The following is a 24,303-nucleotide window of genomic DNA, read 5'->3' on the forward strand; positions in this document are numbered from 1 at the left end:
GGCGCTGTAGATCCCACGCAGGACACCACGTGTCACAAAGACGGCCGGAGTGGGTGGCATCAATACCCCGTGTTCACATATTATATTTTAAATGCACGTGCGTGATGTGCAATCCCGTGCCTAAATACAAATATACACTTTTTAAATACACGTGAAACACAGACCCGTTTATATCCCGTGTACCAATGACTATACACCAACATTTACACACGCAACATACAACACATAACACACAATTGCACACAGGGGCGGGGCACATTGCCACAGTCCATCAGCTAAAACACTGCCTAACGCTGACAATCTTAATCGTAAATATGTGACAGAAAATGGTAAAGTTATGGAATGCATTGATGGAAATTTTCAGTGTGATCTTTGACGCGTCTCCCGATGCCTTGGAAGCGATTAAACCTGACTTGTTTTGTGCTGAAGTCACGTTCATACCTTCTGCAGATACTGGCACTGTCCAAACATTCACAAAGTACCAGGTAACTTGGGAAAATGTGGCCTCGATTTGCACAGATTCTGCTTCACCATACATCCCAGGCACATTAAACTTAATCAGAAACCAGAACTGCTACGTATCATATTCAACATGTAAAGTGTGTATACTGAGATTTTTTTTCCCGAACAAGGAATCACTCAGCTTGGTCCCACTTTCATTCATACATAAACCCAATCTTAGTTCTGTAGCTCACAGATATGAAAAAGCATGGCATTTGTATGTAAAACTTTTTGTGTTTTGTAACTTTTTATAGTGTTGGCCTTTTTTTGTAAATTTATATAGCATCCTTCACACCAACAAAGGCGTCTCATAGAGCTTTGCACAACATGCATAAGAAAAAACATTCATAGATATGAAACACGTTTTTAAAATAGATTAAATAAATAAAGTACAAAGATACAAAAACATATTATTTAGAATAGCAGTAAGACAATGTAACCTAGATAAATAAATATAAAAGTGATAAAAGTTGCATTAGGATAATAAAAAAATCATCATTTCACTCGGTAAGCATCATGATATCATGGCAAGAGCAAACACCCATTTCATACTAAATTACTAAATAGATGGGTTTTTAAGAGTCCTTTCAATTTATTTAAGCAGTCAGCTCCTCTGATATAAACAGGAAGGTCATTCCATAATATTGGAGCCAGACAACTAAAGGAACGCCTGCCTAAAGTCACACATTAGAAGAAAGGAGCCACAGTTCTGTGCACCAGACCGGAGACATCTGGTAGGAGCATATTTCTCCAGCTCAGAGACATGTGACATCTTTATATGGCCAATCCCCTTTTGTAACTTGGCTGTTTTGGTAATATTTTGGTCAGATATCACTACCCATAAAAGTGTCTAGATCTCTAGCATTTGAGAACTCTCCACAGTGTGTAATAAACAAACATGTTCACAGCAATTGATTTTCATGATTCCAGTGTTGTTGCCATCATTGCTGGATACTGAATATTGAAACAGTAGTAAGAAGCAAACATCATGGTGAAGACCATCAGAAAACTGGTGATATCTTGACTATAACTTGGTCGATACTCAACATGAAGTGGGTAGCAGTCACAATTGAATTTCCTAAAATCTATATATTACAATACTATTGCGGCAGCTACATCTTATTAAAAAAAGGATCAGACTCGGGTTCTTCAGTCATACATCCTTCTTCTGACTGAAGAATGTTGCATTGTCATGACTGTTTTTCATGCCTTTTCAATGCATGTTATTAAGTCTTTAAAACAATAGCCACTCTGTGACAGGGTCCCAATATCTCTGATAACGTCTTTCCGCTAGAAATAACCGGTGAATCGTAATTTTTATCACTGAACATTTTTTTAATTTCTTCTTGGTGCTCTTTTTGACTCTCCATCGTCAACATTTTTTTTACCATTTCTTGACATGACTTCAGTGGTCTTTCACCTTTAAAATTACAGTAAAATACGTTTGAATAGCTCCACAAATAACAATTTAGCAGATTTTATTTTTCTGTTAGAAAAATTATAAAAAGCTAGATACAATTCATGTATTTCTTGTTAAGTACGGTATGCTCATTTTAGAGTACAAAAAGGGGATAAGCTATATGACATCTGTTACTGACTGAAAATGTGCCAGCTTGTGATAGCTTTTAGTCTAAACCTGTTTAATCAATACATTTGTAATGTGGACTGGAATTAATTAGGGTATTCATGTTAAATAATTATAAATGCTTACTAAAATTATTTAAAAATTAAAGCTGGTTATCACATGTTTTAAATCTTCAGCATTTTCTACACCCAAACTTTTGACTGCCGAGTTTAGAACATTGCAATGTAGGTTTAGCAGCACCTAACTGATAACACTGAGTAACTTTGAGCTTTGATGTAAGGGGTTCAAAATAATGGTTGAAGACACCTGTTCAGCTGACCAGTGCCTGTGTTGCCTAGAAATATACAGAGCATCAAAAGAAACATCACTATTATAACACATTTATTTTTGAAAAAAATAAGGTATATAAATGATGGACATTGATTAAATGTTTTTGGTTTCTTTTTAGTCACTCGATCATTCATCCTTGACCATGACACACTTGAGTGACTATGACTGATATGCACTTAATCACCTTATTAGTGAGACAGTTGATTGGACACTGGATATGGAGTGATTTCAGTTGTTGAATTGCAAGCTTGAATAAAAGCAATAAAGAAAACCACAGAAAAAAAACAATATGCCATGTCTGTCAAAAGAGCAGCGCCTTCATGCAATCAGCATGTTGGAGGCTGGACTAGGGCAGCATACTGTGGCTCGTCGTCTTGGGTGCTCACAGCCAGCAATTACAAACCTGGCGAGACAGTATAACCAGACACACACTGGTCAATGACAGGCCACGAACTGGGAGACCAAGAGTCACAACACCTGCCCAAGATTGACAGATCATTTTGCAGCATCTTCATGATGTCAATTGTTAATCAGCACAATAAAAAGTCACTGCACCTGCTCTAAAACAGAGTTTGTCATTTTTCGATCACACCTAGTGAGTTTTATCCAAATATAAGTGATACGTTTCTTTTGATGCTCAAATATAAGTTATACGTTTCTTTTGATGCTCAAATATAAGTGATAAGTTTCTTTTGACACGCAGTATATGTGCACTAAAGGAATACTTTAAAACATTAGTTGTAGCCACTGAAAGGACAGTTTTATTTTCCTTAACAATACATTTAAAAATAGCTAGTTGTATTTGAATATTAAGTCTATTTCAGTACAATTTACAGATTTTATTTTTTTAAGTATATAACAATCATTTTTACTCTTCTTTGCAATTATTTTGAATATACTTGCATTTGATTGTTACTGTCGATTTCTGTACAATCTACAGAGTTCCTCCCCTCATTACATCCTATACTGAAAAACCACTAGCATGCTGCAGTGTCTGCAGGCTTTTATGTAAAACAAAAATCATGCTGCGTTATAATAGACTGGCTATGAGTTATTCTCTCCCCCCATGTTCAGTAAAGGGCAATGTAACATCCTCACATTCAGATGAGTCAGTTTGAAGGGCAGGATGACGGTTTAAAAATGCTGCAAACAAATATGTCCATTTAAAATGTCAACCTCTCAGTTCTCTCCACCATGTCACCAATCTAATAACACTGTCTTTCCTTCTTTCTTTCTTTTTTCTTGTAGTTGAGCACCCTGACAAAATGGCTAATGACCAAGGTATGTTGTCCTCAATCTATCAAGCTTCCCATTAAAGAGTCAACCCTATGTTGTTACAGCAGTAACGTGCACGGCCACTTTTGCATTCCAGACTTTACCTGTCCGTACACCTGCCAGCATGTAGCTGCCACCATCATAATTAATCTCTGTAATGAAGTTACGCTCAGTCGAGTCAGCCATTTAATGGAAAGATGAAAATTGTCTTGTGGAATTTTTTTTATTTATTTTTTCCCCCTCACCTGCCATAAAAGTGTCAGCTCATGTAATTAATTTAAAACACTCAATGCGGCAGCTACATCTCATTAAAAAAAGGATCAGACAGAAGTTATCACATGGTTAGAAAGCTTCGACATTTAGGAACAAGTACTCGGGTTCTTCAGTCATACATCCTTCTTCTGACTGAAGAATGTTGCATTGTCATGACTGTTTTTCATGCCTTTGCAATGCATGTTATTAATCTGAACTAGTCTTTAAAACAATAGCCACTCTGTGACAGGGTAGCATTGCAGGCCCAGATGGTATCAGCAGGGAAGCTGCAGTTTAGGAGCAGCTGCACGTTTTAATCAACAAACAAAAATAAAAATACAAAACAAAACACTGCTGCTCACGGAGCAAAAATACAAGTTTAAACAAATACAGGTCTCGCACACCATAAACAAGAACAAAATAACCAGCTCAAGGGCCAAAACAAAGGTTTAAACAAAAACAAAACTGTTCAGGCTGGGCAAAGCCTTCACTGAACTTCATTACTCAAACCATAAACCCACTCAGTAACAAACTGTTAACTCACCAACCCCCTCAACCAAACAAAGGATTTATCTCCCCTTTTTATACCATGTGGCTAGAGCCTAATTATCATCAATTATTAAATTAGCTCCAGCCACATTCTCACATGTACTTTGGCAGGGACAGGAAATTAAGCCCATCCCTGCCAGCCACCACCAAAACACCACAAAACAATATTATTTACAGGCAGGGCCCTGCCCTGCCACACACTCCCTCAGTTTAATTTCCCTGTTAATTTACTGTTTTAGCCCCCACTTTCATCCTTCATATAACATTAATTCAAATGAGAGTACTTCAAATGCAATCAACCTTTAGGAAAGCCCTATTACTATAGAGATTGTCATGCTTGGAACAAAATGAGCGTTTCAGTCAGGACAATTTTGCATTAAATAGCCACCTTTATTATAATACAAAATCTTACAGATTTCCAAAAACATTTAACCCAAACAATGGGTGAATACAAATACAAATAATAGTTGGAACACAGTCTCTTCCCTTGGAGCATCCCGGTGACGCCTGCTAAAAAACAAACAATAAAATAATACATCTAAGCAGCATGTTCATCCCGGTGAATAAAAATGATTAGGCGGAGGAGCATCGTATACTCCCCCCCCCTTAGGACGAGGCTGGGAGTGAGGTGGTGCTGGTTGGGGAGGAGGTGTATATATGTGTGTGTATATATATATATATATATATATATATATATATATATATATATATATATATACACACACACACACCTTATAGGTTAATTGGAACTTGCTGGTAATAGGATTGTAGATTGACCAATGAATGTACCAGGCACTTGTACTATAGATTTACTGCCTGAAACCTTGCAAGCTTTCTATTATTGTAATGCATATTAGCTGTACTTGTTTGCTGGCCTTTTTCTGCCACTGAAAATCAAATAAATACAATGTGGCTCTTTTATAAAACAGAATTTGACACCTCTGCTTTAAAACATTATGGACTTGAAAAAAAATAAATGTGACATAAACCTTGAAAGAGAAAGCGTGATATTGGATTCATGTGCTTGTTCAACCTATTCTAGGTTGAATGGCTCTTTTGTACAGCAATATTGGCGCTATGCTTTAGAGCGAGAGGTCCCGGTTTCGCGCTTGCCCTCCGCCTGTGTGTGGATTGCCTTGCCCTGTGTGATGCGCCTGCCTGCATTAACCGAGATCGCTACATTGGTGTCAAAGTGGGATGCAGGTACCCCGGCACGTACTCCTCGGACTGTAGCCTGGTAAGCAAGTCCGAGGCGGACTTGATGCTGGCAGAGAAGAGTGTAGCGTGCACGGGGGAAGGCAGTAGTAGGGCTGGTAGGTGACGTAATCACACACGAAGACATAAGCCCGATATACGCTCCTTGCAAAAGAGACGGCTCTTTTGTACAGCAGTATCAGCACTATGCTTTAGTGCGAGAGGTCCAGGGTTCGCTCCCGCCGAGTTCTTTATTGGCTGATCTCTTCAGACCAGCAAAAATGATGTGGGAGGGAGGGAGGAAGGGAGGAGGGAGTTTAATAGGAGGGGAGGAGGGAGTTTCAGAGAAGGGAGTTACAGAGGGGACTCCTTTTTGTCTGATGTACGAAGATGTCCTAATATGGACACCATAGTAGCTCAGAGCTGCCTTGCTGGAGGTTCAAAATGGCCAACTTTCATTATCAGTGCAGTCGCTACAAATTGATTTTTCAAATATGGATTTGTATGATCAACACATGTGTGATAAGTAATATTTTTGCTGTCATTTTATCTTTTAAAATGGATTATGGTATTTTTTAAAGTGACGATTGTATTAGAAAAGGAAACTTATTCAGCTTCCCAAGATGCTAAACCAAAAAAAAGTTCCAGTAACCTCATTCCTGTTAACTCATTCCTTGCCATTCTAAATATGTATGGATTTAATACGCCATGAATTGTAATAGAATTACACTGTTAAACACACGCATAACCATTTAGCGACAAATTAAATTAAAGGGCTAAATGTGCTGAGTAATCGCAAAGTCAAATTGCGTTATACACATTATTCATGTACAGACATTTCTAGCCAAAAGAAAACTGCAGGCATGTTATTATGAAAATGTGTACACACTCATGGGGCACGGTGGTGTTACGCAGTTCAAAAAGACTGTAGCCTTGCCATTCCCAGTCACTGTCATATATAATTGTGATTAACACCTTTAATTAAACAAAGTTCAGTTTCAAACTGAGCTGTTTCAAAGTCGGTGCTAAGACGAATAAGATAATGGTCTCTTCCTGCATTTCAGGAAAGCTCTTTTTCTCTCAGGTAAAGGATGTCATTCTGATTCCTTTAATCCTTTAATCTCTTCTGAAATACCTTCTGCTCCTTAGGTCGTCATGGAGACGGAGGGTACTGGCCATCTGACACCAATCTGATAGATAGGAGCAGCCTTAACGGTAAGCACTGGGACCTAATTAAACCCTAACTTTTGATAGCATACAGTTGCAGGGAATACATGCTTTTCTCTGGCATCATTGGGCTCTATTCTCAGCAGTGTTTGTTTAAGGATGCCGAGTCCAAAGGTTAATGTTACGGAACATGTGTAATAGTACAGTTACAAATATAAAATAAGAACGTTTATGCAAATATTGGTGGCCTACGTTAGTTCATTCTAGTTCTTAAAGGTATGTAAGAGTTAGCATGTCAATAGGACCACAGGCACTTTGCATCCCATTATTTACTGTTTTCACACAAGCCTCCTGCTTGTGTTTCAGTTTGCATTCTATGATTTTAAACTGACCTGTGTTTGACAGATATTACCCTTACCACCAAATGCATAACATTACCACATACTACTTAAAAAAATAATAATAATAAATTAAAAAATACTGGATCATGCAGAGCCACCTTGGGGATGGGCGAAGGAAGAAAGAGATACTGGAAAGTACTGTACATTGTAAAAACTGTACAGGACATGGGGCAGAGTTAAAATCCTGGACAGTCCAATCAGATATTGGACCCTTGGCATGCAGATATGCATGCTTAACCAATATATGCTTAGTTAATGTTCTTCAGGTTTTTCATACAAAATATAAGTTTAAAAGCATTTGGTAGCACCTGTATAATAAATTATATACCATTTGTATAAAACACCATTAGTATAAAATGGTTTATTATGTAAAAAAAAAAAATTAAAAATGTAAACCTTGTTGCCTTTGTGTCCCTAATTCCCTCCACAAACTAGATCCACAATCCAATTAGCTGTATATATTTGGATCTAGAAAAACAAGTGCTGTGAAAAGGAGAGGCCTACAAAATAGCTAAGCTGAATTGATTTGAACACAAACACTATACAGTATATGTACGTTCTCTGACCCCATCCCCCGCCTCCAGTCTCACAACAGGAGTTCCTGTAGCTAGGCCAATGCTAGTGATCAACAGACCCCATAAACGCAACCAAAAGGCTGGTAATAAGTACAGACTCCTCCACCCTGGAATAAGCAATACAAAATGTTTCACAGTGTGAGTTTGTTGTATTTCTCTCCTAATCCCTCGCTCTCTATTTGCGAAAGCTTCCTGCTGGGTAATACATTTTAATTAAACGTGACCCATAATCACAGAAACAGAGAACAATAGGGCTTTGTAGAGACAAAAGATTAATTACATCTGATCATGTCCAACTGGGCTTCAGATGTACCGTCAGGGCTTCTTTTCTTTAACCTAATGGACTTTGGTTGTGCTTTAGTTCTATTGAGCTTAATAAAGACACAAAGCACTTGAGGTATCATACAAAACCCTGATGGGAAAGGCAACGTTATTGCAAGCAGACCACAGGAATGATTAAAGTAGATCGATTGACTATTGAACTGCAGAAACAGATAGGATCTTGAATGCAAAGCTCAGTAACACACAGCTACTACAGAGTGCAGCTGCATAATTAACAGACATCAACAAAACGAATATGTGTTGCCTCTAAAAAAACATATTCCCCCACGCCTACTGGACTTTCAAGTATAATGACATTTAAAAAATCAATTAGCCACCATTCAGGATTATAAACATCCTGCAGCAATGCCAGTTGTCTGTATTGCAGCAACAGCAGCACAAAGGGAGGCTTATGAAACAGAAGGTGTAGTACGGTGTTTATCCTGCTGCTTGGAACAACTTAAAAATTATTATAAAATAAAAGTTCTGATGCTGATGAATGACTAATTTAAACCTTTACCTTTGGTTTTGTAATATGTAAAATATATACATTAAATGTGATATTGCAGTTACGTACCCTTTAATCTGTGTTTACATTTGAAGACCTTGAAATAAACTTCTAGTCGAAACTTTTGCCATCGGATTTATTAAGTTTTAGCTTAAGTATGATTACACTGGATTTCATACAAGAAGTTAATCATCTCCTCTTCAGACCCTAGGTAAATTAGTTTGGAAAGAATATGATGTCAACGGGACCAGAGGTAGAAAAGACTGAGAATCCCAATTTTTAAGCTAAAGTGCCACTAGAGATGTAAAATTCTCACCATCCAATTATTGACATGGCCCAAGCCCTGATAATATCAGAATCCAAGGTGACTTCCTCCACCCAAATCAAAGATTTCATACTCTGCCATTAGTTGGCAAAATCCAACAATAAAGCAAATGTTGACATCCAATTCTGTGAAAAATGATAACAAAGGAAATAAATATAGAATGTTCTAATCCCTCAATGTATTACTGTATAAGCACTGCACAATAATACAATCCAGAACAGTCTGTTTTGAAAGCTGAAGGCAATTTTAATAATAGCTTGTAGTCTGCAGGTTGTATGGGACATGGTTTGGGGATTTTTCTCATCGGAAAATGAATAATCCTGTACCATATTCCTATCTTTTCTTATATTTGTAGGAAACTCAAAAAAGCCTGTCACTGTCAGTGTTATTTATGACTGAAAAGATGAAAATAAAATCTGAAAATCCTTAATTCTCCAAATCAGTGTACAGGATTTCTCCATCAAGGTCCATTCTGATTCTTTGAATCGGTAAAGTGTCATTTTTATGCCAAGCTATCTTTACATACCTAATCGCGTTTTCTCTTTTTTATGTTGAAGAGGTAAACGGGTCGTATAGCGGCTATAAAATAGATACTGCGTTAATTTGCTGGTCCATTGCTCCCCTGCAGCCAGACTTTGGTCCGGCACAGATTACAGTGGATTAAAACCAGCAACTAGATATTTATCTTCTAAAACTGAATGAAGTCTGGCAGACTCAGATACTCCATTTTGTCCCAGGTTATATTATTAACCCTAAAAAGTCTTCCCAGCACTAGCTCAGATTGCCTACTGGAATTGAAAGCCAGAAAGGATAAACAGTTATCACTGGTTAAGCGTTTATTTGTCGGTCAACAAAGACATCCAAACATAAAATGTTGCAGGTTTGTCTTCATAGGGAAGGATCCTAAGGCTCCAATAACGATGGACAGGACTGCTCATCACCTTTTAGAACGTTGTCCATATTTTTTTAAGTGAATAAAAACCTAAATGTGTTTCTGTTTGCTGTGCTGTAGTTCATTTTACTGTATGTCATAGAAACAGGCCAAACTGGGTATGATTGTATATTTTCTGATTTGAATGTGCCAGAGCTAACATGTTTATTGGATAAAAATTGATGGTTGGAGAATAGGAGGAGTGTTGCTTTTCTTTTGTTATGATGAAGTTGAATTGATGGGATGCATTGAGACTACAATGCACTATGCTGTTGCTTGACCTTGGGGATATCCAGTAATAGCCTAGAAACTTTGAAACGTAACAGACATTTCTCACGTTTAGCAGCAACAATGAAAAGGACAAGCTGATGCATATGGTCAGCATTGTGTGGAAAATGATTTTATGATTTTAGGAAAATGAAGAAACCTGGAATAAACAGAGCAATTTTGTAGTTTGATTCAACTATTGAAGATGAATCTGTATAAATACTTATGGTTATTCCATAAATTAGCATTTTCCTGAAACCCCTTTTCCCAGCTAAAAGTTCATTAAGGTGAGCCCAATTTTGTGACATGATTCTAGTTTTCAAGTGTGCATTAACTGTTTAACTAACGTTCATTGTCTGATGTTTTTCAATACTATTTATTTATTCTTCACGCATTTTTTGGCGTATGTTGCCTTTTCTTACCAAATCTCTTAAGAAATTAACCTATCGGGTATAATCTAAAACAATGAGGTATAATGATGTTTATGACCTGAACAGCACACTTACAATAAAAAATGTTTAATCTGAAAAGACAGATTTCATTATGCATAAATAAATAAACACATTATTTTGATCATATTAGCTAAAGGCTGTGACAAGTGAAGATTGATATTGGAATGCAAATGATTATTTATTTAAAACTGTCTTTTTACACAATAACATTTTGTTTAAAACTGAGGAAAGCACCCAGAGGCCTGCAGTAATGAGTCATGCTGGTCCACTAAATTGCAATGTAGAATTACACTTGCTGTAGTTGACGTCAATATACTATAATTACACCAGGAGGAGTGACTCTTTTAGAATGCCAATTATCTTTAATTAAGAAATGCTAATTGTTTTGTCTTTATGAAGAAGCTGTTGAATTGATAGGAGGCTGTGTGGTCCAGTGGTTAAAGAAAAGGGTTTGTAACCAAGAGGTCCCCAGTTCAAATCCCACCTTAGCCACTGACTCATTGTGTGACCCTGAGCAGGTCACTTAACCTCCCTGTGCTCCGTCTTTTGGGTGAGATGTAGTTGTAAGTGACTCTGCAGCTGATACATAGTTCACACACCCTAGTCTCTGTAAGTCACCTTGGATAAAGGTGTCTGCTAAATAAACAAATAATTTAAATAAGTCAACACATTACATTTTATTTCCAAATAAAAAATAAATGTCTGTTTTGACAGCCTGCTTTCCCATTGTACTGTCTTGTGAATGACCTGCTACAGTATCTTTTTGTTTCTTTTTGTCCCAGAGCCTCCCATTGGTCAGATCCACCCTCCTCATGGCAGCGTGACCCCTCAGAAGAACAGCAACCTGCTGGTTATCATCGTGGTCTCAGTGGGCGCTGTCACTGTGGTGGTTGTGGTTATCGTGGCTGTCATTTGTACACGCCGCTCGTCAGCACAGCAAAGGAAGTAAGTCACTGTGAATTTTTGTTTGTAATAATTAAGATGCTGGGTTTGCTCAGCATGTACTATTCCTATGTAGGACAAAAAGCATGTTTTACTGCTAGGAAAAAATATACTTTTCCTTATGACAGCAGTGAGTGTTGCCTATTGCAGTCTGAGGTCAAAAGTATGTTGCACATTTCTTCTTTTATCAATTGCTTGCCAGTGCTTGCAAGATGTTTGAGAGAGCTCTTCCATTTTTCACTCCTGAGTTAAATGTATTTGAGCATCACTGAAGTTTCAATGAGGAATCCAAACAGTCTTTGGATTCCTACCATGCACCTTATTTGTCTTTTAATTTGTGAGGTTGGCTTAACGTCACAAACTTACAACGCTGAAAATTTTAAAAACAATGGCTTGAAATTCAAAACAGCTTTTTTTTTTGTTTGTTCCAGTGTTTGGTTATTTTTGTTTTGAGTTAATAAAAGTGTGAAACAGCGTTTAAACCGCAGATCTCCCGCTTCTGTGTCTCCCTTCAGATGGTAACCAGGCTTGCCACTATGCTACCCCTTCACAGGCTGTTAAATATGTCCACATGCTTGATATACACCCCCTGAGAGCTACTGTGGTTAACATAGGTACTGTACATGAAAGAGTGTGTTAAGAGAAGCTGTAATAGCAGTGGGATGTGGCTCAGTGAATATGAATCCATGCTAAAATAGGTTTTTACAGTTTGTCACTTTGCCCTTCTGAGAGAGGATGCGTTGTTCATATCATAAGCCAGGACCTCCCAGAGCTGAGATTCCTCATTAGTATCAGCTTACAGTACGTTGCTCACATGAGAGATGGTTGTGTTTGTTAAGAAAAAAAAGAAGGAAAGAAAGAAAAGAAAAAAATACTTAACTGACTAACATGGGAAAGGCTGCATAATTGTAGATAATTACCTCAAAGATGATACATGACAAATACTTCAGAGCTTTGTGTTTAGTTTGAGTAATTTGACAACAAGCTTGCTGGAAATAGCATGTTGTGCAGTGGAGGCTAATGGGAATCCAAGACCACCATCATATACATGTACCAAAAGAAGTGTCATTGTTTTTGTGTAAGAGTCTGAAGCCCTGGTTAAACAGATGTGGTGCTTAACAAGAACACCCCACAGCAGAGTACAGCATTGATATACAAGGAATGTACAAAGGGATACTTAGTTATAACGTATATTCAAAATGAAATACACCAGATCTTATACCCAAACCTGTTTTTTTTTTTTTTCTAGAAAGAGTATCTGTGTTTGTTTAATGCATTTTGAATAGATATTTATGACAGGATATGAAGAAGGTGAATATCAGAATCATATCTATACACAGAACTCCCATATTCCCTTCTTTTCAGAATGTAATGAATTATTCAGTTTTCTGTTGACACAGCTTATCGTATTAGCAATACAAAATATAAAGAGTAAAAATAAGAATGCCACCCTAGAGATAGTTAAATCCTTTCTGTATCTCCTAACGTGTTGCTAAAATAACAACACAATGCGACACAACATCTCATTTTCAGTGAAAACCACTGCAGGGATATGAAAAACACCCTAAGAACACAAGTGATATTGAAATGCTTCTAGCATTTAATTATGGAAAATAACACCATGAAATAAGGAGAAAGGGATTGGTGTCATCAAGAATATTATTAGTAAATTAGAAAATGCATTCTTTCCACAGACAGGTATTGTTTAGTCTTGGCATACACATTTTGAGATGCCTTCACTATAGAAGTAGTATTACAGAATGAGTATTTAAAAAACACAAATACATATTCACTTATAAAGCAATCTTATTCCTAGTTAAGGATGTAAATCCATTTTCTTTTTCCTTTTATATGAATTCCCTAGGCCATTTAAAATTTTTAATTATAAAAATGTGTTTCTTTCGAACCACTGAAACAATATCTGTATATGCTGCATTTTTAAATGGTAAAATTAGCATTTGAAAGAACAGTAGCAAATGCTACATTATATAACCTCGAATTGATAAATTAAATAATTTGTTATAATTTGATGTTTCTGTAAATGACCATTCAGCCTGCCATACACACTTTCAACCCAGAAAACACAATGTGAGTCTTGTTTCTAACTGTACGTGAAATAGTGTGTCAAGAGAAGTTGTAATGGCACTGGGATGTGACACATCCTGTCAAGGAGTATGTGGTCCCAGACATTTGTCAACACATTGTTCTTTTTCCCCTAGGAAACGTGCCACCCACAGCACAGGCAAGAGAAAAGGCAGCCAGAAAGATCTGAGGCCCCCGGATCTGTGGATCCACCACGAGGAGATGGAGCTGAAGAACATTGAGAAGCCCTCGGGTTCCGATCCCTCAAGCCGTGATTCGCCCTTGCAGGGCTGTCAGGACATCACGCCTGTCAGTCACAGCCAATCGGAGAGCCAGATGGGCAGCAAGAGCAGTCACTCAGGTAAAGATGATGCCAGATCTATTATTCCAACAGGGAAATTTACTGATGAGCATTCATTTAAATTATTTGTATTTCTTATTAGAAAACAATTCAGTACCATCAGCCAATCTGGACCATGAGTATTTTAGTATTGCCTGAGGCCTTATGCTACCCTCACAAAAAAGGCAGTGGGATACATACATAAATACATACTGTATATACATACATACATACATACACATATTTCAAACAGCATTAACGCAAGAAAGAGCCTGTTTGTGGCAAAGACTGTAATTAGTGTACCCCTTTTTTGTTGTGGCTGCCTGTTTGCAGCAATGTGTCTAATTGGCTGTGCCTCTCGGCTGGTTCTCTCCCAAAGGTCTGGATGCGGACGAGGTGGCCAGCAGTATCTCCACACTGGAGCGCTCCCTTGCTGCCCGCAGAGCTACACGCACCAAGCTAATGATCCCCATGGACTCCCAGCCTAGCAACACACGTAAGTAACATATCTAACCCCCTGCCACAGTACAGCAAGCCAGGTGCATTGTAAACCAACTGGGTAACACTTTAGGTTACAGGGCGAAAAAAGTTCCAGAGACACCTGTAATTAGCTAATACAAGTCTGCATTGTGCTGCTAATTCAAGGTTTGATTTAATCACTTCATGTATTCCTATATGTAGACCATAAATGAGAAATATCTATCAGAAACGTTTGAACTGAGAGTCGCAGCAACCCCCTGCACAGAAAATATAAAACACATTTTCAGACTTCTAAGAACACTGCTCTAACAGAGCCCCCCAAAGCAAGTACTGAAATCAGGCTGTGATGCTTTACTGTGAGCGAAACTGATGTACAGTAATTGTACACCCATCCCTAGTGGAAAGAGATTGAGGGGGGGGGGGGGGGGGGTTGTTTTTTGAAGTGGGTCATTCCAGTCATTGATTGCAAAGTATTAAGCAGGGTTGGCTAATGTAGGCTCTTACTTTTAACAGCAGACATACTGCAGAGCTCTCTCTTTTTTTGCATGTCTGAGTAAAGATTAAACCCAGAATGTGCCTAGGCAGTAAATGGTACAATTACGAGAATGGATCATGCTAGTGTTACTGTGTAAGGTCTAGCTATTAATGTGTCTCATAGTGTATTTTCTGTGCCTGTGACATAAGTCTGCATTTACAGTAGTAATAATTCATTGAACAATTTAATTTAAAACATGTTACAATGCTTGGCTAACAATATACACATTTTTTTTTCAGCCATTGTAAGTGCCATACCCGTGCCAACATTAGAAAGTGCCCAGTACCCAGGAATCCTGCCTTCGCCCACCTGTGGGTACCCGCACCCACAGTTCACGCTTCGCCCAGTGCCATTCCCCACGCTCACCGTTGATCGAAGCTACGCGTCAGGTAGAAGTCAGTACACAAACCTGATTTCGCAAATTTTCTACCGTCAAATTCCTAGTACAGAATGTAGGATAGCTTTTATAGATATTAGTTAAATATTGTATGGTAAAGTGTAAGTAGCTTCAGATGTAATTGTATATGTTTTTTTATTATTATTATTATTTCTACCTTTTCATATGATGTTTACAATCGTAGTTGCCGAACCTTTTCAATAATTCCTGATTAAAAGAAAATCACATAGATCATACTATTACCAGTACTATAGAACAGTTGTGGCCGCCAGCATCAAGGTGACTGCATCATATAATACAGGAAAAATATTATATGAAATATTGGAGCAACAGAACTCAGAACCACACAGGATGATTGTAAATGTCATAAAAATGTTAAGAGAAGGGTAAAAAAAAAAAAAAAAAAATTAAAAAACGGTATTTTTTAACTGTATAAACGTGTTTCCTTTGTTGTTATTTTTAAAAACTTACCACTGTCACACTTGCCATCTGGGCCTAATTGCTAGCAAGAACAAGTGGTGTGTGTCTCATAGCAACAGTCTTTTAAAGCATTGAATTTTCAGAGCACTTGAAGAACCATTTGTCTCCATTAGTTTTGTATTTAATTGCCTCATTTAAAAGCATGAATACCTTTTTTTTATTAGCCAAGCCAAACTATTTTTCTGAACCAATAATATCAATTCATATGATTTATACAATCTGAGAAGTAATGAAATTAGAGGTACATTTACAGTCTGTTTTTGAGAATAGCTCTTTCTTTAATATTTTATGTTCCATCCAAATAGAACTGAAATAAAATGTATTGTCCAAGTAGTTTATTACCATTAACCTTTTTTAAATACACTATGTCTTTGTCATTCAATTATATGCTAGCCTTGAGTGGTATTATAGGATGGTTGTTGGATTTGTATTATAATTCCCTTGGTGATTGCTGTTTGTGTTCTCTATCTGCTTGGGATGAGCCCCATATCAGACAGTAGTACTGTATGTGCATCTCACCTCTACTCTCTTCTATCCACATGTGTCCTGCCTGTATTCTGTACTGTATTGTTGGTTTTAACAGCTGTTATTACCTAGAAGCTCAGTCACGGTCACTTATCAGATTCACCGTGACTCTGCTGCTCCTGGCTGGCATGCAGTAAATTAACAAGTGTATAAATAATCCTCTCTTCTATTCACCCAGCGATAGCAGAGGGCACCGCATCACACTCCCAGCATCAGTCTCTGCTCGCCCAGACGCAGTCAGAACATGCAGTCACTGAGGAGGTACCCAGCAGAACTATCCCCACAGCCTGCGTTCGTCCCACTCACCCTCTTCGCAGCTTTGCCAACCCCTTGCTACCTCCCCCCATGAGCGCCATTGACCCCAAAGTCCCCTACACACCACTTCTGTCTCAGACAGGTAAGAGACACAATTCATGAGAATTAAATAACAACTCCCTTGGGTTTCTACTGTGTAACCATTTCTTTTCATATCTTTACATACATTGTGAGCTGTTAAGGGTCTTACTAAACTGCTTTAGCTACTTCACTAAGCATTGTTTCCCTAACCGTGTTAAGCATTGGAATGTGGAAGCATTACAAGATCAGTAGTCTCCCTCATAACATATATGCTTTAAAACAGAAAGGTATTCATTGTGGTGGTTAGATGTAAGAAAAAAGAGTAATAGTTAAGAAATTCTTAGTTGATCAAATACAACATCTAAATATGCAGAGACAATTTCAAAATCCTATAGCATCAACATTTGTCAGGAGTGTACGGTTTATTAGCATGCTGCTCACTGCTCATTATGGCTAAGAAACCATTAAAATCCACTAGGCCCTATTTTGAAGGAAGTGCAAAGAAAATCTTCAGAGGAATGAACATATTTTATCTGTATAAAACAACTCAGAAGACTTGCCTGCTCCCTCATGTCACAAAGTGGTTTTGTGCTTGAGTTTTACTTTCAGTTTTATTCCTCTCAGAATATGTACCATTGTCTCTTTGCTTCGAAATAGGTCTTAAAGGTATCAAAAACTACAACTATAAATTGAGATGCCATTGTGCATTGTGTCTTGAAGTTGCAGATGTGGAAACAAACACAATAAAGAAGAAATAAATGTATGTTTATACAATTCTTTGTTTGTTTTCTTGTATTGGCTGCAAAAAGAAAAAAATAAGCTATTCACCAAACCCACTCCACCAAATAGAAGAATGAAAACCATTTAAGGAAAGACTAAAAATACATGATGAAGTATTGAACACTGTTCATCAAAGATTTGACATAAAGTCTATACAAAGCCAGTGCATAACTTTTCCTCTCATAACTAAAGGTTATCTTTTAGTTGTTGGTTATGATGTATTGCATTTGCTGTGAAGCCAGTTGGTGCAGCAGAGAATAGGATGCTGACCACTTTAAAGTAGCTTTTCTGTATTTCTTTGCCACTATTATGTATGTATCTAAGCCTTATCGTGCCACTATTACAGGATATATCTGAAAACCCCCATATGTGCATTACAGTCTTTTCAATCTTCCATATATCAATACGTCATGACGACCAGAAAAGCACTTCATTGTGCTGTAAAACTGAGTTTGATTTTTTGCTCTCTACAAATTGTGACAGGTCCAAATTCAGAGGTTTGTTTTGTTAGGCTACAAACAATCTGTAAAATAAACTTGTGGTTGTGCAATTTCTGCTTGCCAGTTGTTGCTGCTAATAGCAGTATTTCATAGCTGCAGTACACATAAATCATCATATGTTTGTAATTGCCAGTCAGTTCATAGATTGTCAGAAGTCATAATATGTTCCTTAACTGTCAGAGCCATAGGTCATGAAGATGATGGACAGGTTTAATGAGTGGGCTGAGGGTTCCATTTCTCCTCAATTACAGCAGCTGGAGCACATTGCAAGTCTGTTGGATATAAAAGAGAATATAATATGTTAGCTGGATCATAACTTGTATAACAGGCTGCTTACATTACAACTGGTAGACCAAACAATGATGGATGAACACTGTGGTATACCTTATTGAAAATTCAATAATAAAAAACTAATAAGCACTAATGACAAAAAAATAATTTATGAATTGATAACCCAGACATGGCCAAGGCTGTCAGAGCAGAAAAATACACTGACGAGATTAAGGGGAACATTGATATGAACCATGGAAGTTAGAAGCAGAATTAAAGTGAAGGTGTCTTTCGGAATCGGGTCTGCAGGTACTGTAGTAGCAGTAGGTATTCATTCTGCAACAGATGTATTGAATTTGATTCCAACTCGACACTTACAGATACCATATATGTTTTAGCAAGACTTTTAGTGCTAGCATGTGAAAACAGTCAATGGTGTTTGTCTGAGTTCAGCACATTTACCACATATACTGCAGTCAGCTAGCACTACATCCAGCGTTCCAGATAAGGTTTTGGGTCTGGGAGTAACTTACCCTCTAATTTTAACACTGAGAGAGTAAAATGTTTTTTCAGGGGGTAAAATGCAACTTTACCTTGAAGTCATGAGTAATCTCGATAAATACTGTACAATCTTTAATGGTAATAGGGTAAGCACGCGTGAGTTCTGCAAGGTTCTTTGTCAGCTCAGAGCATTTGTTCGAGGTATCACACTGACTCTGCAAATTAATTACGTTACTTTATATTTTAACATTCATTACACTCGGTGAACATGTTAAAACTTCAATGTAGCCATACAGATAAATACAATAAGGAAATGCATTAATAATTATAAAACAGTTAGTTTAGAGGAGGCTGTGTGGTCCAGTGGTTAAAGAAAAGGGCTTGTAACCAGGAGGTCCCCGGTTCAAATCCCACCTCATCCACTGACTCATTGTCACTTAACCTCCTTGTGCTCTGTCTTTCGGGTGAGACGTTGTTGTAAGTGACTCTGCAGCTGATGCATAGTTCACACACCCTAGTCTCTGTAAGTTGTCTTGGATAAAGGTGTCTGCTAAATAAACAAATAATAATAATAATAGTTTAATATTATAGGCAATGTTATGGTTCCAGTTGGATTTGTTTACGCTTCAACCTGTAGCTTCGTTCTTTTCTTATCCTTACCGTGATTGGCTGCAAAGACAACAGGGCTAGGCAGAGATTGGATAATGTTTGTTGGGTTGTTTTTTCTTGTGTACAATTTCCTAGTAACTGAAGAAATTGTATTCTGGGAGATGTAGTTGTTAGTGGAAGTTTTAGGGGAGGTGGGAGCACTGGTAGAAAATCTGTGCAGCAAAATTGCTATGCGTATTTTACGCATTAAATTAAAATGATTGCATATTTTTTATTTTTTAATGCGTAAAAACAGCAGGTACGCAGATTATCTGGACTGCTGACTACATCACAATCTATTTGTAAATCAAAGATACAGAACCTCTGCCTCTAGTGCAGCTGTAAGATTGCAATCAATTAAAAAGTAAACGTTTCAAATTGGCTCCATAGCATCACAGATTGACTGGAAATAGGAAATCTTCTGTCAGTTTTCGTGTACATTTGACTATGGATCACTACTGTTTCAAAGTCATGTCATACAAAAGTGGCTTATATGAGTCATGCTAGCTTTTGGGGCACCTTTTTGTGATGAGCTATTATATTCTATAACCTCTGGTACTGATGAACTGCTCAGGGATTAATAAGACCTACATTTTGTAAAGGTATGTTAAAAATGCATGGAGGAAAATGGGAACGTACTTTATTTTCTAAAACCATAAGACTCCACACAGAGGGAATTGTTTAAAACCCACTGGTCCCTTTAATGTCATACATTTATCTGTCTATGGGCCCAATGTTAACCTTGTAAATGTCATGAAACTAGCATGAAACAACCCAGAATTTATTTTTGCACTGGTGCAAATAAAACAAAAACCAGGCCCTATTGCCCAGATTTATGAAGGTATTTCCTCTCAAAAGGTTAAGTACTGGTATGTTAATGTTTAAAAAATAGTGACACCATAGGGACACATTTAACACAACAAAAGAATTACATTTTTGTAGTTTTGTAACATCAGCAGTTTCATTTTCCTTTCCTGAAAAAGGCCCTATATGTACTAAACAGTTCTTAAGCTCTAACCCATTCCACTGTATTTGTATTCAATAAGGAAGTCAATATATCACCTGTGAGGGAAAACACAAGCAGGATTATTGTGTTGCAAAAACGTACTGTATGCCTTGGAATGTGATTTTGTGTTTTATAATATACTGTTACTCTTCATTTGCCTGAGTAACCAGAAAACCCTCCTTTGTGATAAACCCTTAAAAAACATGGGCAATTACATTTTACTTTTGTTCACCGAGAATCCAAAAGCAATGCATTTCTTGACAGATCCCTTTCTATTGTTCAGATAAGGAGAATTTCAAAAGAATAGCTGTCTGCAACCTCCTAAGCCTGGTATTGTCCTTACCGGCATAAACAGGCAGTAACACAAAGTCTCTGAGATGGCCATGGCCTTTTTTTTATTTTTAAAGATGGATTTGGCTTCTCAAATCAATAGATATCATCTGTCTAGGCAATCCTTTAAGGGGTTATAAAAGTTTAATTCAGCTCATAGTACAGTTCAATCTTTGCAGCATTATATGCTTTGTACCCAGAATTTCATTGGAGACGTATATAATCTTTGCGCTGCAAAAGTGCAAGGGAGGCAATGCTCATTCTTCTGCGGACAAATACATTTGAATTTGGTCATTTTAAATTACATCTGTACTGCTGGCCTAATGACCAAAGCTCTGCCCTAGGTCAAGTAGTGTCCAGCAAGGATTCCCAGCAAACTACAATCCTGGAAAGTAATGAGCTCTTCACACCGATGCATTTCTGAATCAAAACTCTGATAGAAGCTTTCCTCCGATATGTCTGTGAATACAGTAATGTGGAGAGATGAAGCCTCTCTGATAAATTATTCATTTGCGCTACACTGCACAGCGTTTACACACTAAAAGCTTTTGCCTTGCCTAATAAATATTCAAGGCTTATATACACATTACTGTTGCATGAAACTGCTTAATTTCAGAGCTGGCAACAATCTGTCAGTACACAAGGATGCTGTTTGCTAAATAGATCTCTTTGATCTTTCAATAGAACAGCTCTGCACTTTCAAGTTGATTCATCTTTATTTGTAGTATCGGATGTTATCATTACTTGATCGTATCCAGAGAATCGCAATACTTTATCCAGGACACCCAAGACCTTTGCTGTTTTTAAACACTCCCAATGCAGTGAATGCAGACCCCTTGTTACTGTAGCCTACAGGGATATAGACATCTACCTTAGACATCTGGCATTTCATTTATCATGTAATTGTAAAGATTCTCTCCAGGATCCTTTTGTATTCAAAACCAGTATTAGAATGAAATGGATTTATAGATACGTCATCAGTGTGAGTGAGAGAGGCTGTAAAACCCTGGATCCTTGCAATTCTCTAACAGCACACATGCAATCAATTGACTTGTGAAGCAGAACTTTCACAAAGGTCACAAAAGGTTCACTGCCTCCAGTTACCTTCTTTATTGACAAGGAGGGGGATGGTGGGTACAGTGCTCTATATGAAGCAAAGCCGATTGCATAAAAGCATGTGTTCTGTTGTGGCCTACATTTCATATTCATACACCGTAACAGTCAATGGCTAAATTGGGCATACAAAATTTTGAAAGCAGACATGGAGTTGATTTTATACTGGGTGTTCCTTTAATGCCTTCACACGTATTACTTTCTTTGTGGGTATGTGACAGGCTGCTGTCATGTGGGTGTGTGCATTTGCTTGTGAGTGACAGGCAGGAGATTGAGATGGAGTTTGAAGTTGACACACCCCGCAGGCACGCAGGTTTTATTTACATACACACACAGAACATACAGGAACCCCATGTGACGCTACAAGCAATGATAGCTCACGGGGGACATATGGTTTGGCGTACAGAAGGCAAATTATAAAATGGATTGTTAGAATGCTGCATGCTGATTGGTCCATCAGGGTTCCAAGCCGTTATAATATCCAGCACAATGTCACGATTAGGAACCAGTTAGGAAGAAAGGCAAATCAATGCACCTGTGCTAACCATGTATCACTGCACCACCAAAATCAAAGAAAACACCAGTCAAAATACCTGCTGTCATGGAAGATACTGAAGACATCAAGATGTCTTGTCATATCTTCCAGTTTATATTAATTTGCACTACGAACCAGTTTGCTATTTTAAACAAGATGCTGTTTTGGTATTTTATTTGTAGTACATACCATTTTCTGTAACTTCGGTTGGATCCATTTGTCAGATATTCAGTTTTATTGTCCTCCTTTAGTTGGTGTCAGTTGTCATTTTATGAAACTGACTCTTTATTAATTTTTAACTGTGGATATTTTTATATTTTTCAGCAGTATTTACATGACTACACGCGATGTCTTAACCATCTGACTATCGCTTTTCTTCACTGTCTCTCTTCTCCTTTACTACCGTGCACTTACTCTCTTTATAGGTACAAAAATGTAACATTGACCTGCTAGATAAAACTCAAAATGAAATTAATACCACAAAACAAACAACTTGGGCTGTTAAATGCTTTAATGACTGGCTTTCTGAAAAAAATACAATTTGACTTTAAATGAATTACTTAATAATTAATACTCTTCATCCCAACAAAGCACCTTAAACTCTTGCAATGTTTGGTAACGCTAGAGCCAATGGGAGTGAATTGCCTAGCAACAATGTTACATAGAATATGCAGGAACGGCTCACAGATATACTAAGCAAGGTTTTTTTTTTTAACTAAGCAAGGTTTTTTTGATAGTTATTTAAAGTCAGAAAAAAGAACTGAAACACATCTAAGCAATGTTTTTACAGTTGTTTAAAGTCTGTTGTTTAAAAAAAGTATTGCTTTTACTGAAGCAAAACAAATTAAAATGTTTTACTTGAATATCTTTAATTCATAGGGACTATTTTCTGTTGTGGAAGTTTATGACTCAAAATGTTAATAAATCTTTAGAAACTATATAGATTTCTCTGTTTTATGTCAGTTTTATAAAAGCAATAAGCCACTTGAGGGCATGGGTTGTGCTGGATATTGTCACTTCTTGGTTGGGTGCAGGAACTCAACTGCGTCTCGTGTCTAACAACGCACCATGAAAACGGCGTGCGCTACTCCCTAAGACATGGAGGTCCTGCTTGAACACCTCGCTATACTTTATGGGGATCTACCATCCCCAAACTAATCTTTACTTGCATAGACACAAACCCCGACTCCGGCGACACATCCAGCCGTAGGCGGTTTTGGCTTCTTCTTTTGGCTCCGATCCCAGTTCCCCATTTAGGCGATCAGAGGATTTCAGCAAGGTATTTCGGTCTCTATGTCCGGGTAGTGTGGACATATCTTCAGCCCGTTGACTTTGGCTTTGCAGCAGCCAGGAGGTGAATAACCTTTTTATACCTGCTGATTATCTACAGCTGGCAATCACACCCAGCAGACAGGCTCTTCCAGGAGCGTCAGGTACTTCATTAATTATTTACAATAATTACAATAAACACACCCTATTTACAATACATTTACACAAAAAAAAACCCTCTTCATGTGCAGGGCTCCTGCCACAGGATAGATTAATAAATTCCAGGTAGACTTTGACATAGGCATTATAGTTAAATTGAATGTGAAATACATGGCTTAGGCAAAGTAAAATAAAAAAAAGGCTTGAAATGACAGCGCCTTTGCTACCTTATGTATATAGCATGTTACTGTTTGTGAGCTACTGACCACTATCTATGATAGATCTTGAGATCTTTAATTGATCACATGGTAGTGTTTTAAACCAATAAAATAACAATTTTAGTGTTCGGTTGCAATTTGAAACTGCACTGAAGGAAGAATGCATTTTCAATATAAAAATCCATTCATTAATATATAATAACTGGTATGAAAGCCACAAAATC

At 37.5% G+C, this 24,303-nt stretch overlaps 1 protein-coding gene across 3 annotated transcripts in view; it reads left to right on the forward strand.

Annotated features, from left to right (window-relative positions):
• LOC117972824 (netrin receptor DCC-like) overlaps positions 1 to 24,303 on the forward strand; it is a 276,112-nt gene that overhangs the window by 243,460 nt on the left and 8,349 nt on the right. For 2 of the 3 annotated variants that reach the window (XM_059024341.1, XM_059024347.1), the window contains exons 21-27: positions 3,665 to 3,697; positions 6,836 to 6,901; positions 11,416 to 11,578; positions 13,795 to 14,018; positions 14,377 to 14,493; positions 15,252 to 15,407; positions 16,593 to 16,811. In XM_059024341.1, the coding sequence (XP_058880324.1) occupies positions 3,665 to 3,697; positions 6,836 to 6,901; positions 11,416 to 11,578; positions 13,795 to 14,018; positions 14,377 to 14,493; positions 15,252 to 15,407; positions 16,593 to 16,811 (978 nt within the window). The remainder of the gene's footprint in view (positions 1 to 3,664; positions 3,698 to 6,835; positions 6,902 to 11,415; positions 11,579 to 13,794; positions 14,019 to 14,376; positions 14,494 to 15,251; positions 15,408 to 16,592; positions 16,812 to 24,303) is intronic. The other variant, XM_059024342.1, reaches the window with a different exon arrangement.

The sequence above is a fragment of the Acipenser ruthenus genome, chromosome 1 (assembly GCF_902713425.1).
Source record: "Acipenser ruthenus chromosome 1, fAciRut3.2 maternal haplotype, whole genome shotgun sequence".
Lineage (NCBI taxonomy): Eukaryota > Metazoa > Chordata > Actinopteri > Acipenseriformes > Acipenseridae > Acipenser > Acipenser ruthenus.